At 48.3% G+C, this 17718-nt stretch overlaps 1 protein-coding gene across 20 annotated transcripts in view; it reads left to right on the top strand.

Moving 5' to 3' along the window:
* mpp7a (membrane protein, palmitoylated 7a (MAGUK p55 subfamily member 7)) overlaps window positions 1–17718 on the top strand; it is a 779450-nt gene that overhangs the window by 523218 nt on the left and 238514 nt on the right. For all 20 annotated transcript variants that reach the window (XR_005460776.1, XM_038798233.1, XM_038798231.1 and 17 more), the window contains 3 exons: window positions 13562–13693; window positions 15820–15901; window positions 16014–16099. Coding sequence is in view for 19 of the 20 variants with exons in the window: in XM_038798233.1 (XP_038654161.1) it covers window positions 13562–13693; window positions 15820–15901; window positions 16014–16099 (300 nt within the window). In the remaining variant the exon portion in view is untranslated. The remainder of the gene's footprint in view (window positions 1–13561; window positions 13694–15819; window positions 15902–16013; window positions 16100–17718) is intronic.

Below are 17718 nucleotides of genomic sequence, written 5' to 3'. Positions count from 1 at the left end.
CGGCTCATGATAGTTCAACATTTCCAATTTTATAGGGCTGCCCAAACACAAGGGCAATCAGTAACTGAGTTTTTGGCCCGCCTGAGGAAACTCTCAGAATTTTGTGATTTTGGGACATCCTTTTCAGAACATTGTGAGACAGGTTGCTTTGCGGGATCTGTGACGTGGCAACCCAAAAGAAACTACTGGCCAGACTGTGCTTAGATCTGCCGATCGCCATCGAAATTGACATATCCCTCGAATGCGGAACAAGGGGTACAGGAACTGCAAGGGATGGATGTCCTCTGCCTGGGTCACCCGACTGAAAGTCAAGCACTGCCTTCCAGGACCGAAGACTCAGGCCCCTGACCATGGGGGCTTTATCACTGAGAGCATGCAGGTACAACAGGTGGTAAAGAAGACAAATGATGTGTTGGCCTTAATAGCGAGAGGATTGAAGTACAGGAGCAGGGATGTCTTGCTGCAATTACTCTGGGCATTGGTTAGGCCACACCTGCAATGTGTGTGCAGTTTTGGCCTCCTTATCTGAGGAAGGATGTTCTTGCTCTGGAGGAAGTGCAACAAAGGTTTACCAGGCTGATTCTGGGGATGGCGGGAATAACGTATGAGGAGAGATTGACGAGGTTAGGATTGTATTTGCTGGAGCTCAGAAGCATGAGGAGGATCTCATAGGAACCTATAAACTTCTAACAGGACTAGATAAGGTAGATGCAGAAAGGATGTTCCTGATGGTGGGTGTGTCCAGGATCAGGGGTCACAGTCTGAGGATACGGGAAGACCATTTAGGACAGAGATGAAGAAAAATTTCTTCACCCAGAGAGTGGGAGCCTGTGGAATTCGTTACCACAGGAAGATGTTGAGGCCAAAATATGGTATGTTTTCAAGAAAAAGTTAGATATAGCACTCGGAACAAAGGGGTTCAAAGGATATGGGGGAAAGCAGGATTAAACTATTGAGTTGGATGATTAACATGATCATAACGAATGGCTCAGCAGGCTCGAAGGGCTGAATGGTAAAGGAATTTCAGTATGCCTATTACCACACTTTTATGGTGCTGACTGATCACAAGCCCTTATTGGGGTTGTTTAAGGAGGACAGGACAATTCCTCCCATAGCGTCCGTGTTGATTCAACACTCGATGTTGCTGTAGGCGGCCCATGAATATGTGATGGAACACGACCCCAGAGCGAAGATCCCTTCTGCAGAGATGCATTAAGTTTCCTTCTCTTCCCAACCAGACTGCCGATGCCCGCTTCTGCTGGCGAAGTCATAGCCACCTTGCATTTTATGGACATGTTGCCTGTCACTGTATCCCAAGTCCGAGCCCGGTTGGCCCATATCCGGCACATTATCTTATACGGAGCCCAACACTGCTTTGCCAGTTAACTTGAAGGCTTTCACAACAAAGATAACGGGAGTTCACCATTGATGATGGCGTCTTCCTCTGAGGGACAAGCGTCGTGATCTTGGTGAAAGGTCGCAGCACGACTCTACCTCCACAATGGCCATCCCAGAGTCATGAAGATGTTGGCCAGCACCTACATGTGGATTAACGTCAACATAGAGAAGCTATCCCACAATGCGGCCAGTGCCGGGAGCGCTAGAAACTTCCGCTGGCGACGGCCCTCCATCCGTGGGAGCAGTCAGGATGGCCTTGGTCGCACCTTCACATTGGTTTTGCACCACCGTTCCAAGGGTCAATGTTCTGAATCATGTTCGATGCCCACTCCAAGTAGATGGATGTCCACCGCTTCTAGTCCACGATGTCAAAGGCCATGATTGAACGGCTCTGCCAGATGTTCAGCATCCATGGCATTCCGGGGGTACTCGTTTTCGACAATGGGATGGCGTTTGCCAACAGCAGATTCGTGAGTTTTTTTGGACAAACTGAATCCGTCACATCCAAACCGCTCTGTACCACCCGGCCTCAAACGGGATGGCTGAATGGGTGGTCCAGACTTTCAAGCAGGGAATGTGGAAGCAAACCATGGGCTCCCTTGTGACGTGCCCGGCCAGTTTTCTTTTTGTTATAGGACCACACCGCAAGTCACGATGCGAGTGCACTTTTGGAGCTACTAATGGGATGTTGCCTTCGCACACGTTTGTGCTGCCAGACATTGGTGGGAAGATCCATAGCGAACAGGATCGGTACAGGTTCAAGGAAGCTGGCGCCCTTGCATTGTCTTTCACCGGGCCTAACGGCGCACATCAGGAATTACAGCGACAGAGTCACGTGGATCCTGGTTGTGGTACTAAAGCTGACGGGTCTGGTCTCCTACACAGTACTGGCGCAGGGCCGTGTTCAACAGGCCACCTCCAGGGTATCCAGTGAGCAGTTGTTGCCCTATCCCGTACGCTTGAATATCTCGAGGACCTGCAGAGAGGTCAAAAGTTAGTGTGGAAGGAGCACTTCCTCCGATATCAAGCAGCAAATGGATTTCACACAAAGGAGCAAAGACATAAAATCAGCAATCTCTCTATGCTCTGAGTCCAGTAGCAGAGTGTTCTCCTGAGGCAAGGGGTGGAGGTGTCCACCAAAGACATTTACACCATTTTCAATGTCTTCAACACCTATTTTAGCCCAAGAAAAACTTAGTTTTAGAACAAGGATGTTTGAACTAAAGGTCTCAATGACCTGGGGAATCAGTTGAATTATTCCTCACTGACCAAACCACCTAATTAGTTCTTGCAGATGTAGGACACTGAAGGACAAGCTAATCAGTGATCACATGGTCGTGGGCGTCTGAGATGAGAAACTCTCCAACTTTATGCAAACCAAAGGCCACCTTACTTTAGACCAAGCTATCCAAAACCTTTATTAATATAAATTTTAAATGCCCAATTCTTTTTTTAATCCCAATTAAGGAGCATTTTAGCACGGCCAATCCACCTATCCTGCAAATCTTGGGTTGTGAGCGTGAGACCTACACAGACATGGGGAGAATGTGCAAACTCCACACGGGCAGTGACTTGAGGCCGGAATCGAATCCGGATCCTGTGCAGTGTGAGGCAGCAGTACTAACCACTGCGCCACCCTGTTGCCCAAGCCATACAAAACATGAGGCAGGCTGAGCTCAGAAATAAACAAAGCTATAATTTGGCACAGCTCTGAGGCTCTCGATGACCCCGGAAATTGGATCAGCCCCTGGATCAGCCCCACCCACACAAAAGCCAGCCAAAATGGGCAGAATTGGGGGGGTGGGGGGAAAGAGTCCACGGCAGCAGCAGCCTTTTTGAGATGCTCATGCTGTGGGGCAAAGAAACATCACACGTCAGGACTGCCCAGCAGGGGGTGCAAAATGCTTCTAGTATGGGAAGACTGGATATTTCAAACATTTCTGCAAATCCAATAATTTTAATCAATGTAGAAGACAAGACAATCTTTATGATATCAAGATAAAGAAGAAATCAGCGTTTCTAGAAGTAAATGATCTTAACAAATGCTACTGATTAGTTACAGTACAGGTTAAAGCTTCAATAGCACCTTTGAAATTGCCGGCGTTGGACTGGGGTGAGCACAGTAAAAAGTCCAACAGGTTTGTTTCGAATCACTAGCATTTATCTGAGGAAGGAGCTGTGCTCCGAAAGCTAGTGATTCAAAACAAACCTGTTGGACTTTAGATTGAGCACAAAAACACTGGCCTCATGCTCCTAACCTTGAGTTCTCTGGAAAGAGTTGGGGCCTGTTTTTTGGTGTGCCTTGCTGATCATCTCAAATTACATAGTTGAAACTATATGTAGTTATTATCTGGTGAACTATTACTTTCCCGTTAAAGAAAACTGAAATCAATTCAATGCGACCTGGAAGAATTTTTTTAGCCAGTTGACTTAAGCCCACCGAGGATTAATAAATCAGATTTATATGGAATATTTGTTTTTTTATTGAACTAAATAACTGGAAAAATTGGTGTCAATTTGAGCCAACAGCACTTTTCCTTTGAAACATTCTCTATGCTGGAAACTAGTCTGCTAAACATTTATTCAATAGCAGCAGTTGTTTTCGAGGGAAAACTTGCATTGATATAGCTGCTTTCATGATCTCAGAACGTCTCAAAGCACTTCACAGTCCATGAAGCACTTTATTGAAATGCAGTCCCTGTTGTAATGTAGGTATATGCAACAGCTAACCTGCATACAACAGGGTCCCACAAACAGTGATAAAATAAATGATCAGATAATCTATTTGATAATGCTATTGCTTGTGAGATAAATCTGGCCAGGACACATGGAAAATTCCCCAATTGCTCTTCAAATAGTGGCAGGGTTTGGCTTTTCCTGAGCAATAACTACAGGCTGACCCTAATCAGCAAGTCCAGAAAGAGCAAGAAATATGCCAACAATCTGCAACTTTTCTTTTACATAGACCTCTAATATTGGGCTATTTAAATATTTCTGCAAAAAGAGGCATTTTGTCGAAGCATTTCGTCTTGCCATTATCAGTTCTGTAATATCAAGTGATTAATTGGACTATTTCTTATGGGTTTCTTTTTAAGAGGACATGTGCATAATAACTCCTCTAAAAGAACGCATCGCCAACAGTGCAGCACGCCCTCAAAACTGACCTGGTGTCACTGAATCATGAATTTTCCACAAAGTTTTAATAGTGGAGTGAACAGGCAGTCACTGTTGAGCTGGCCACTTGCATTACTATTGATGGATAGAAGGACAAAGCTGCATGTATACTCCAAGGTACCCACAGAGTTCAGCAAGCTCTAATCAACTTTCCTACACTAATTGGTAGTTTGAAAGAACAAGTGAAACAGGCTGTCTGATTTCAAATCTATTGTAAGCATTGTAGTTCTGTTGCTAGTCCGCCTTCACCGATGATCATTTTATCTCTCTTGGCATTCTCTGAAGAGCCCATTGAGATGCTCATTGCTGCCTCCTTGTGAATAGCAACCCAGCTTCCCCATTCTATTTCTTTGCAACCTTGCCACCTTGTGAGTCTGTTGGGTCTAATAACTCCTACCTCCTCGCCATTCCTGTCACCCCTCACAATGCTGACCCTGTGGACTTGGCTTCTAGAATGTCTGTTCACTTTTGAATAAAGCCATGTGCGTTTTGTGGGTAATTGCTTGGACATCATGGGCAGGATTCTCAGTTTCAGAGACTAAGTGCTCCTGCCAGCAGAGAATTGGGGCTGTGTCTTTCTGGCGCTAGGAGCATCGCTGTGGTGGAATTCGCAGACTTTGCGATACAAAATAAAGCATGGAGACGAACAGGTCGATATCCCAGCACTTATTGATGACAGACCGCCATTTTGAACAGGTGTCCTGATCCCAGTGTCCAGAGATGCCCCACAATGTAAATATTGACTTCCCTGGCCTTTCCAATGGTGTACTGCCCATTACACCATGACACTGACACCCTGGCAGCGACACCTTACCCTTGCGTGATGGACCCCCAAGGGGGTTAGCCCATTGGTCATGCCCCTCTGCCACTGCCAATTGTCCAGGAGTTGCATGGACTCGGACTGTGGGTAAGGGGTTGACACTGGGACCCTTCCTTGGCATGGGGGTCCTGTGATTGGACTGCCCCTTCCAGCCCTGGGCAACCTGAAGATCACTCTTGGCATGATTATTTCGGGTGCCCTCTGTTCAGAATCATCATCCTTGTCTGAGGTGCTTAATCTCCGAAGTAACCTCCTCACTCTGAACTGCTCTGCCTGACAGCTGATGAGCAGATCAATTGGTTCATTGAAGATTCAGCCAGGAAGACTTTCACTTTCCTCAAATCTACTCCCTTAGCCCTATACATTTAAAAGTGCTGTACTTTGAAGTTGATGAACCTCCTTCGGCTACAACACTTGAAACACTTTAAAATCCTTTGAGATCCTTTGAAATGCTGATTATTATCTGAAGGACCAGTAGAGATGGGGAATGAATGCTGGCCTAACCAGCGATGCCCACATCCCGTAAATGAATAAAACTAATTCATTAAATGTTGCAGTGGCAGTGAGGCATGGCAGCGTGTTAGAGCGCCCAAAACTTTGTGGGATGGGGAGTGAGGGAGGGGGTGGGGAGGGAGGTTGGGGGGTGAAATTTCACCTTTGTGCTGATTGGGGGGCCATTTTTAAAGATGGGGCCCCAATCTCTATGGAGGTCGCCCTTCTCCCATTCCGTCTTTTTTTCTGTCAGTTGCTCAAGATCTGGTCTAAAATCTCGACAATGTATCTGGAAAGATACATACAGGTTTTCAGTCAGAGCCTGACCGTTTTGACAAATTATGGGAATATTCCACCCACTGTTTTCTCTTGTCTTTCCAAGCTTCGTCATTTTTCTCGCTAAAATACCTTCACAGCCTCTTCATCGAGCAGCATTTTTTCAACCATCAGTTCAATTTATAATACTCTCTTTCCTCTGACTTCATAACTCTCCTCTTCTCCCTTAATCTTTCCCTTCAGATAACTCTTGAATTCCATATTTATGATTACCCTTTTGACCTTGCCATTTCACATGGCCTTGCTATTTCCATTGTGTTGATCACAGAAGAGGCTCACTCTGATCTCTTCTTTGTATCAGTCTCCACACACATCCCTCTTCCCCCTCCCCACACATTTCCTCTTTCTCAACCCCAGAGAAAAACAACTGCACTTTCAAAATCTCAATTGTCTATTGTTTGAACTCCTAAGAGGCCACTAATGTTAAAAAAAATATAGATTTCCCACTAATTGACGGAAAGAATCACAGGACAAAATTTCACATTTTATTACTTTTACTGAAGCAAACCAAAATGACCCGCGATTAAACATTACTTAATCGGCAACTGATTATCAAACTGAAGAAAAGATACGGTCATGTTAACTACTGAACACAACTGAAATGTGCCTTCTGAAATGTCTTTACGCCACATTACGGTATCAAATTAGAGAATGAGAGAATTTACAGTGCAGAAGGAGGCCATTCGGCCCATCGAGTCTGCATTGGCCCATGGAAAGAGCACCCTACCCAAGCCCACACGTCCACCCTATCCCCGTAACCCAGTAATTCCACCCAACCTTTCTTGGACACTAAGGACAATTTAGCATGGCCAATATACCTAACCTGCACATCTTTGGTCTATGGATGGAAACCGGAGCACTCGCAGGAAACCCAGCAGACACTGTGAGAACATGCAGATCTGCACAGACAGTGATCCAAGCCTGGGATCCTGGAGCTGTGAATAAACTGTGCTAACCACTGTGCTATCGTGCTGCCCAGATGTGCAGCAATACAAGATTAAGTCCCAAATTAATACCAGCTCTCCCTGCCCACTTAGGTTGAACCTTCGAGTATCCTTCAAAAATTGATCCATTTGGTCCAAGTATTCCGAAACCAACTTTCATCAGAAAGACCCCCCTCAGTGACTCCTTGTTACTTAAGTCTCCAAAAGCCCTTCGTCCTTCCCTTCAAATAAAAAACCAACAGATTACATGGGCCTGTCTTGGGGCAGAGGTTTATTATGAGCTCACTATCCTTCCAGAACATTCTGTTTCATTTTAAATTGAATGAAACTTTTTAAAGCCAAGTCTAACGTTCATAAATTGGCCTTTGGTCCTCTATTCACTACGTTTCTAGAACTACCAATCTGCTCCACCACATCCATGTTTACCTCCATGTTTGCTGCCAAGGTGAAAGACTGGGTTAGCCATTCACTGCTGACTGAAACATTGGTCAGAAATGTATATACTACTTTTGCTACAATTGTATCTGAATCTGATTTCTGTGTACCAGAAGTTAATAGATCTAAAAATTGAAAGAGCCATGGAATTATTCGACACACAAACAGGCCCTACAGCTCACCATGTCAATGCCGGCCATCAAATACCAATCTATACTAATCCTATTTACCAGCCCTTGGTCCATAGCCTACTATACTGTGGCAATTTAAATGCTCAAACCATCCTTATATAAAGCGCATTACATATTTCCACCACTCTCTGGGTGAAAAAATGTTTCCTCAGTCTTCCTCTAAACCACTTACTCCTCACCTTAAACCTGTGCCCTCTGGTCTTAGACAATTCTGCCATGGGGAGAAGATTCTTATTATCTATCCTATCTATGTCTCTCATAATTGTGTACACTTCTATCAGATCCCCACTCAGCTTCCTCTGCTCCAGGGAAAGCAAACCCATCCCATCCAATCTCTCCTCACAGCTGAAACTTTACTTCTCAGGCAACATCCTGGTGCATCTGCTCTGCACCCCCTCCAGTGCAACCACGTCCTTCCATGAAGAACAGATCCCCATCTTTTGATCAAGCACTTTATTTCCTTGCAAATTCTAAATTGACACTTTCACACCGTATAATCTTCAGTTTTGTTTCAGTTTATTTTGGTTTTGCTTATTTTTTTATTTCAGACAGTAGTACGCCACCTGCTCTTGGCATACCTTTTGTTTCTTTGTTCCTTTTCGTTCCCCATCACCTTTCCCTTTGGCCCTATCGGGTTAACTCTTCTGTCATTCAATCGCTCCTGTTTTTCACCCTATTACAGACCTACCTTTTCTCTTTGTCCCACCTACCCATTTCTCAAAACATATTGGGTGGGATTCTCCCATGCTCCGCCATATGGGAGAATTGCCGTTTGCGCCAGTTTTTCCCACAGCGCCGGTCCGACGCCGGCAGGCAATTCTCTGAGGAGCGGAGAATCAGCGCCATTTGCGCCGGCGCGTTTGGCACAGCACGGTCGGGGGCCACTGTCCGCGGCCGGACCGTCGATTCTCCGGCCTTGATGGGCCGAGTGGCCACGCGGAAACGGCAGAGTCCCGCCAGCGCCATTCACACCTGGTCACTGCCGGCGGGAACTCTGCGCAAAGGGTTGGGGACGGCCTGTGGGGCAGGGAAAAGCGCTCCTTCACCGGGGTGGGGGGTGGGGCGGGGGCTCCGATGGGGTCTGGCCCGTGATCGGTGCCCACCGATCGGTGGGCTGGCCTCACTAGCCCCGGCCCTATTTTATTACACGGCCTGCCCCTGAACCCCCACGCCATGTTGCGTTGGGGCTGGCGTTCTGAGGAAGTCCCGCGGTGCCATTGCGCATGCGCGAGTTGATGCGGTGCCCAATTGGCACCGAGAAGGGAGGCTGGAGCGGCGTGAACTGCTCATGTTGAAAAGGCAATGGACAGGCATTGTGAGCCTTTGGAGTGGATGCTGAGTTTACTGCCAGGCGTTTAGACAGCCGGCACTCCCTCAGAGCAGACAATATATGGCACCACACTTCAGGGACGCCTTGCTGCAAGTTCTCCTCCAGGCTGTCCAGTAAAGTTGGGAGGGTCATTTCCGGGATGGAAATGGTAGGCCCTCCCATTAGAGTAAAGTAGCCTAGATAGAGGTTGCAATGCAGATCAGTCCCACTGGGGCCTAAACTAGAACTTGGCTCCAGTACAGGAAGAGGATGAATGATCTCCTGCACTCCTGGAAGGACGGGAGTGCTGTCAGGGCTCTTGGGTGGGGGGTCTGAGTGGGGGGGACCTGAAGAGGGGACCCCTCCAGGACCCTATAGTGGGGCAGGATGTCCACACTTGGGTTGTGTGAGGTAGTATCCATGTGTGTTGGGGGAAGACTTTTCCCATGGGTAAGGAGGACCCACAAGCTCATATAAAGATCAGGGCAACCTTCCAAAATGGCGACCCAATCTCGGATTTCAGCTCCCCAGTGCTGAAAAAAATACTCAGTGTGGGGTAAACTGTTGAGAAACTCCCTAGGGCCCATAAAAGTGACCAAGTGTCATTGGATAGCGGTGGGGAACTCGCCAACAGAGCCGGCGGGAAATGCCCTGACAAACACACCACAAATGAACTTGGAAATTTTTCCGGTGAGCCACACCCATTGTTCAGAGAAGGGAATGCATGCAACCATCAGCCAATTCTTTTTGTTCTCACTGCAAACCAACAAAATAATGTAAAGAACTAAAAGAGGAGGAAGCCTGCCACCACCACCATCTCTATCTCCACCTCTGAGGATGATGATTCACAATCTTAAGAGGATGCACCATCACAGCATTCAGCTGCACCCTCCATCAGTGCAGATACATTCACTTCTGTGGTTACACGTTCTAGAGTAAGCTTGGGGGTTTACAGTCTGGTGATGTTGCATATAGGAGCATGAGAGGGATCCTTTGAGCCTGCTCTGCCATTCTTTATAGTCATGGCTGATCATCCAACTCAATAGACTAATCTCGCTTTCCCTCATGCCGTTTGATCCCCTCCACCCCAAGTGCTCTATCTAACTCCATATTGAAAATATACAATGTTTTGGCCTCAACTACTTCCTGCGATAACGAATTCCACAGACTCGCCACTCTTGGGGTGAAGTTATTTCTCCTCCTCTCTGTCCAAAATGGCCTATCTCATATCCTCAAACTGCGACTCCTAGTTCCCAACACCCCCACCATCAGGAACATCTTTCCTGCGTCTATCCTGTCTTGTCTTGCCTTGTTAGAATTTTAGAGGTTTCTATGAGACCAACCCTCATTCTTCTGAACTCCAGGGAATATCATCCTCACCGATTCAGTGTCTCCTCATACGTCAATCCCATCATCCCAGGAATCAGTCCAGTCTGGTAAACGTTTGCTGCACTCACTCTACTACAAGATCATTCTTCCTCAGATAAGGAGACCAAAATTGCACACAATATTCCAGGTGTGGCCTCACCAATGTCCTATATAATTGAAGCAAGACATCCCTGCTCCTGTACTCGAATCCTCTCGCAATGAAGGACAGCGTACCATTTGCCTTCTTTACCACCTGCTGTATACTTACAGACAGTGACTGGTGCATGGAAACACCCAGGTCTCGTTGCACATTCCCCTCTCTGAATTTATGGCCATTCAGATAATAGTCTGCCTTCCCATTTTTGTGACCAAAGTGGATAACCTCGCATTTCTCCAAATTATACTGCATCTGCCACTCATTTGCCCACTCACTCTTAAGGATAGGAACTCGGAGCAGAAGTAGGCTATTCAGCCCTTTGCACCTGCTATTCCATTCAATCAGATCATGGCTGATCTCTTCCTGGTCTCAAAGCCATCTCTCTACCTGTTCCCCATATTGCGGTTAACCCCACCCCCATTCGGCCTGCCTCCGTCCCCGCCCCCGCTCGGCCTGCCTCCGTAACCGCCCCCACTCGGCCTGCCTCCGTAACCGCCCCCACTCGGCCTGCCTCCGTAATCGCCCCCACTCGGCCTGCCTCCGTAACCGCCCCCACTCGGCCTGCCTCCGTAACCGCCCCCCACTCGGCCTGCCTCCGTAACCGCCCCCACTCGGCCTGCCTCCGTAACCGCCCCCACTCGGCCTGCCTCCGTAACCGCCCCCACTCGGCCTGCCTCCGTAACCGCCCCCACTCGGCCTGCCTCCGTAACCGCCCCCACTCGGCCTGCCTCCGTAACCGCCCCCACTCGGCCTGCCTCCGTAACCGCCCCCACTCGGCCTGCCTCCGTAACCGCCCCCACTCGGCCTGCCTCCGTAACCGCCCCCACTCGGCCTGCCTCCGTAACCGCCCCCACTCGGCCTGCTTCTGTACCTGCCCCCACTCGGCCTGTGTGGTGAATTATATGCATCGTAATTCACACTGTATTGCCTTACGTTGTATTGTGTCCTTGTGGGCTCCGTCTGTGAGCCGTTGCGCGGCTCTGCCCATAGGGGGAGATGAGGAGTTTGTACTGGGCTCCACCCTTGGCTCTGCCCATGGCTCCTTCCACAAACCGGAAGTATAAAGTACTGCAGCCGTAAGCCTGCTCTCAGTTCCTATGGTCGCAGGCTGGCTTAGTTGTAAGACTATTAAAACCACAGTTTACTTCCAATCGTGTGTCTAGTGAATTGATGGTCACATCAGCCTGCCTCCGTCCCCGCACCGGCTCGGCCTGCCTCCGTCCCCGTCTCCGCTCGGCCTGCCTCCGCCCCCGCTCGGCCTGCCTCCGCCCCCGCTCGGCCTGCCTCCGTCCCTGCCCCCGCTCGGCCTGCCTCCGTTCCTGCTCGGCCTGCCTCTGTCCCTGCCCCCGCTCGGCTTGCCTCCGTCCCTGCCCCCGCTCGGCCTGCCTCCGTCCCTGCCCCCGCTTGGCTTGCCTCCGTCCCTGCCCCCGCTCGGCCTGCCTCCGTCCCTGCCCCCGCTCGGCCTGCCTCCGTTCCTGCTCGGCCTGCCTCTGTCCCTGCCCCCGCTCGGCTTGCCTCCGTCCCTGCCCCCGCTCGGCCTGCCTCCGTCCCTGCCCCCGCTTGGCTTGCCTCCGTCCCTGCCCCCGCTCGGCCTGCCTCCGTCCCTGCCCCCGCTCGGCCTGCCTCCGTCCCTGCCCCCGCTCGGCCTGCCTCCGTCCCTGCCCCCGCTCGGCCTGCCTCTGTCCCCGCCCCCGCTCGGCCTGCCTCCGTCCCTGCCCCCGATTGACCTGGCTCCGCCCCCGCTCGGCCTGCCTCCGTCCCTGCCCCCGCTTGGCTTGCCTCCGTTCCTGCCCCTGCTCAGCGTGCCTCCGTCCCCGCCCCCGGTCGGCCTGCCTCTGTCCCTGCCCCCGCTCGGCCTGCCTCTGTCCCTGCCTCCGCTCGGCCTGCCTCTGTCCCTGCCTCCGCTCGGCCTGCCTCCTTCCCTGTCCCCGCTCAGCCTGTTTCCGTCCCTGCCCCCACTCAGCCTGCCTCCGTCCCTGACCCCACTCGGCCTGCCTCCGCCCCCACTCAGCCTGCCTCCGCCCCCGCTCGGTCTGCCTCCGTCCCCGCCCCCGCTCGGCCTGCCTCTGTCCCCGCCCCCGGTCGGCCTGCCTCCGTCCCTTCCCCCGGTCGGCCTGCCTCCGTCCCTTCCCCCGGTCGGCCTGCCTCCATCCCTGCCCCCGCTCGGCCTGCCTCCGTCCCTGCCCCCGCTCGGCTTGCCTCCGTTCCTGCCCCCGCTCAGCGTGCCTCTGTCCCTGTCTCCACTCAGCGTGCCTCCGTCCCTGTCTCCGCTCAGCTTGCCTCCGTCCCTGCCCCCGCTCGGCTTGCCTCCGTCCCTGCCCCCGCTCGGCCTGCCTCCGTCCCTGCCCCCGCTCGGCCTGCCTCTGTCCCTGCCTCCGCTTGGCCTGCCTCCATCCCTGCCCCCGCTTGGCTTGCCTCCGTTCCTGCCCCCGCTCAGCCTTTCTCCGCCCCCGTTCGGCCTGCCTCCGTCCCTACCCCCGCTCGGCCTGCCTCCGTCCCTGCCCCCACTCGGCCTGCCTCCGTCCCTGCCCCCACTCGGCCTTCCTCCGTCCCCGCCCCTGCCCAGCCTACTCTTCCCAATAACAGAACAAGCTTCGGCCTGTCAACTCTTCCTTTATCCACAGATGCTGTCTGACCTGCTGAGCATTTCCTGCATTTTCAGTTTTTGTTATGATTTAAATATTTGTTTGGATAAGGACATGAATGGGGATAAAACGTTTAAAGCTCATATTTTCAAAACCTAGATATGTATTTCAGCAGCAATAATGTTACTTTACAAAGAAAAGCTGCTTTATAGATTAAAATCTACTTTTGTATGAGGATAAATGTGAAAAGTTTGTGAATTTTTGAAGCGAAGCAATAAACATCTTTTTTGCTTGTTATTTTTAAGAAGTGTATTATGTAATGCATGATGGTTTATCAACTGGATATTTGCAGGCTTTACTGTCGGTTCATGACACAGTGGCTATGAAGAATTATGACCCTGTATTACCCCCTATGCCAGATGATCTTGACGATGATGAAGATTCAGTGAAAATCATTCGACTTGTCAAAAACAAAGAGCCTCTGGTAAAGTGACATCTTAAGATTATATCCTCTCTTGATGTTTTGTAGCCGCATAAAAGCCTGAGACAAAATGTTCACCTGTGAATTATCCTTCAACATTGCACGTTGCCCTCCTTTAGCAGCTTAACTCGATATCTTTCTATCTTCAGTCTCTCATAGTCTCTCACAATTTCTAAAATATATATCTACTTACATGCAGCTAGAGATGGAGACTTGAATATACCGCATATTACCTGTTACCGGATGAAATGGGATAAAGTTTATGGAACTTAAGCATAAATCGAATTTGTTGACTGAGACCGCACAAATGTAAACATTTGTTTGAACAAGCTTCGTTATATTGGAGTTCCAGATTCAATATTTTGGTATTTAAGGAATAATGTGAGGAATGCAGTTGTTCTTACAATGCCCATTCACATTTATAATCTGCCTTTCCAAGCCTCATTCTTGGAGATTGTGTTTTTAAATCAGCCATCCAGGCTGGAGGCTCTGAAACCCTTTCCCTAAATCTCCTCCTTTAAGGCATTCTTTTAAAAGCTACTCTTTTGACAGTATTTTAGTTGTCCTTCTAATATCTCTTCCTTTGGCCATATGGCAATTTTTGCCGAATTATGGATGTGTTATATTAAGGATGTAACATGAATGCAAGTTTTTATTGACCCAATTCCAAGATATACTGAACCAAAAGACTATGACTGCTGGATTTTGGAAATAAATACAAATGGCCGGAAAAACTCAGGAGGTCAGGCAACTTCGGTGGAGAAAGAAAGTTGTTTCCCTCCATAGATATTGTCTGTCTTGTGTATTTCTCGTATTTTATGTCTTTATGCCAATCTCCTCTGGCAGCTTTTACCGTAATTTTGTTATGTATTCAACAGACATTATTACACACAGATCAGTCATTTCTATTTGTTTCTGAATAAATGCTCGAAATTTCTAAAATTATTTACACTGAATTTAAGAAATTGACAAAATTTATCCAGCTGTATTGATAAGTACCATTAGTTTCCAAGGTTTAAAGTAATCAAAAGTACGTTTTCATCCAAACAGGCTTTACAGTTTGATGTTCTACAATGCGTTTTATGCTGAAAGTTGTAGTTGACGTGTAAAGCAAATGCCCTGATTCTGATTCTTTCCTCAATGTTCTATAATCTTAGGACTCCCTTTCTATGATATAAAGTTCAATGTCAATCATTAAGATCTCTCTAAAAACTTTGTTCTGAACTTCCAATTCATTTGAGTCAGCTACACTCAGTAGAAAATTGTTTGGAAAATTACTTGTGCATTTGCCATTATTGAAATGTACACCATTCAACTACATTAATATTCACTCACCCAGGGGCAGCACGGTGGTGCAGAGGTTAGCACTGCTGCCTCACGGCGCCAAGGACCTGGGTTCAATCCCAGCCCCGGGTTACTGTACGTGTGGAGTTTGCACATTCTCCCTGTGTCTGTGTGGGTCTCAGCCCCCACAAGCCAAAAGATGCGCAGGGTAGATGGATTGGCCACGCTAAATTGCCCCTTAGTTGGACAAAATAATTGGGGACGCTAAATTCATTTAATAAAACATTCACTCACCAAATTAGTGAAGGGCTGTCTCATTTCATCAGTGAATTCTTCAGTAAATTGTGCATTTATTAAAAACTCTAATTGTGATGTAGAAGCCACAGCATCTATTCAGTGAAATACAATCATAATTATTGAAAATATATTTAAAGGTAAAGTCAACATAATCCCAGGTGACCATAGGCTGCTTTCTCCTTTGAGGGGGAGAGCTGACTGGTGGTGACTTAACCTGAGAATCACCACACCTCGGGCGAGGGGAAAGGTTGAGAAGGTGGGCCTTCCAAGAATAACCTCAGTTTGGTGCGGGAATTGAACCCGCATTTCTGGCCTTGCCATGCATCATGAACCAGCTATCTAGCCAAGTGAGCTAAGGGGAGTTCCAGTTTAATTCATGTTTAGAATATTCAGATATTAGCAAAAGAAATGTAGCCACTTCTTTTTATCCGTTTTGACTTCAGTAACTATTTTGAAAACTAGTATTATAGTTTGACTTGGTACTCTAATTTTACTTATTAAATAGACTATGAAGAATTCTTATTCATTTTCTTTTTCTGGATTGATAGGGAGCGACAATAAGAAGAGATGAAAGCACTGGTGCTATTGTTGTGGCAAGAATAATGCATGGAGGGGCTGCAGACAGAAGTGGTACGTACAATTTCCTTTTTGTGTAGTTCTGTGAAAGCATTTTCAAAATATAGTCATTGATAATGGGCAGCATAATTTATATACATAGCTGAAATATTCTTTGTTCAAATAGGTCTTATCCATATTGGAGACGAACTGAAGGAAGTTAATGGAATTGTAGTTGATGATAAAAGACCTGAGGAAATTATTCAGATATTGGTATGTATGTTCTTTGGCGCAATTGATTTCTTTTAATTCCTTATTTGCTGACCTCGCATCTCTGACTCTTGCAGCCCCCCTCTTCCCCTCCCCCCCCCCCCCCCCCCCCCCATTTGAATAAATTGTTTGGAATTGCTTATTGATTATGTATTTTCAAATTTGCCTTGAAGTGAAAATTCATGTCCCATTACTTCATCCAGGCACTCTGTTCCGACGTCTCTCAATGTTCTACTTTGGTGCACCTGACCTCCTAGCTTTGTACAATTGGCAAATTATATCAGTATGATTGAAATACACTAATTTATACAATTATTGACCAGTATAAGAACAAGTAAATTAGCGAAAATGCAATTTTTTTGAGTCAAACATTCTCTTGACCAGACTAATTTCATTTATCAGCACAAAGTCGTCAAATATGTAAGGTAGTGCACCTTCATTTACAGAATATTTAAAAACTATTCTCCAGAGTCTGTATGGAGAGTCAGCATGGACTCAATGGACCAAATGACTATCTCCTGTGATGTAGTGACTCTAGGACTCTTACCTAATCACTGAATTGCTGGAAAATTCAGGCAGCCTGGAGAGGCAGTTAGAGCTTTGCAATAAGACCACAGAGGCAGAAGTCCCTTCACCAGAATTCCTTTGTTAACAGAACCAACAGCAGTACATCCATGTGTATTCAGATTGCTGTCTACCCTGGGAGTGCAGAGGATCTGACACTCCCTATTATATACAAAGACGAGGTTCCCTGATTGGCCCACTAATCAGGGAATTCGTATTCCAATTGGCCAATTTCCCAGGCCTGGTCTAAGTCATTACACCCCTCTATCCGTCTTCTACCACCCCCCCCCCCCTCCAAGGAGCCCCTGTGGTCCTCGTGACTCAGGGGTCTCTTTCTTAGTTTCTGTGCTGGGTCCAGATCCTCCTTCTGCCTCCGATGCAGGGAGGAGGGGAGGGGGGGGGGGGGGGGGGGTATAACGGCTAGATTCCCATCTTTTCCGATGAGAGCACCTGAGGGGCGGTTCGCCCTCTTCCTCCGGCCGCAGAGGGACAGCCACAGCTTCAGCCATGGTGTCCATATCAGAATCCCATGGTCCTTACCAGTGATGCTGCAGGGACGTGAGTAGTCAGTCAGGGTGGACTCCCCCCGATCCTTGGTATGCTTATCCGAGTCAGCTCTGGGGGAGGAAATGAATCCGAGGCCTGCACCTGGTCCAGGTGCCTTTTTACGACATGTTCTCCTACACGTATCTGATACGACTGCTCCTGTGTCGAACTCCATTAATGTTGGGCGTCCGTTCAACCTTATGGTTAATTTAATGCGTTTTGATTTAACCATCGTTACACAATTTAGAAGTTCCTAATCGGAGGTAGGTGGGGCTTCCTGTACCCGGCCTATGTGCGCTTCCCCAGAATGTTAGTTTTGGACTTTTATGTTTCCTCTCTGACTCCGAACTGTGGCAACAACTAAAATACCTTGCCGGGCGGAAGTCTGCAGCGGCTACCGCCTGTCTGGTCCTAATTTTCCCTTGCTTGGGTGCGGTTCTGCGAGTGGGCCTGGATTCCTTAGTATCCGAGTCGTTCCTGAGGGTGGCTAGGCCGTTGCTTTTTCCCCCGTG

This window comes from Scyliorhinus canicula, chromosome 5 (genome assembly GCF_902713615.1).
Source record: "Scyliorhinus canicula chromosome 5, sScyCan1.1, whole genome shotgun sequence".
Taxonomy (NCBI): Eukaryota; Metazoa; Chordata; class Chondrichthyes; order Carcharhiniformes; family Scyliorhinidae; genus Scyliorhinus; species Scyliorhinus canicula.
This window is presented reverse-complemented; position numbering and strand designations above follow the sequence as displayed.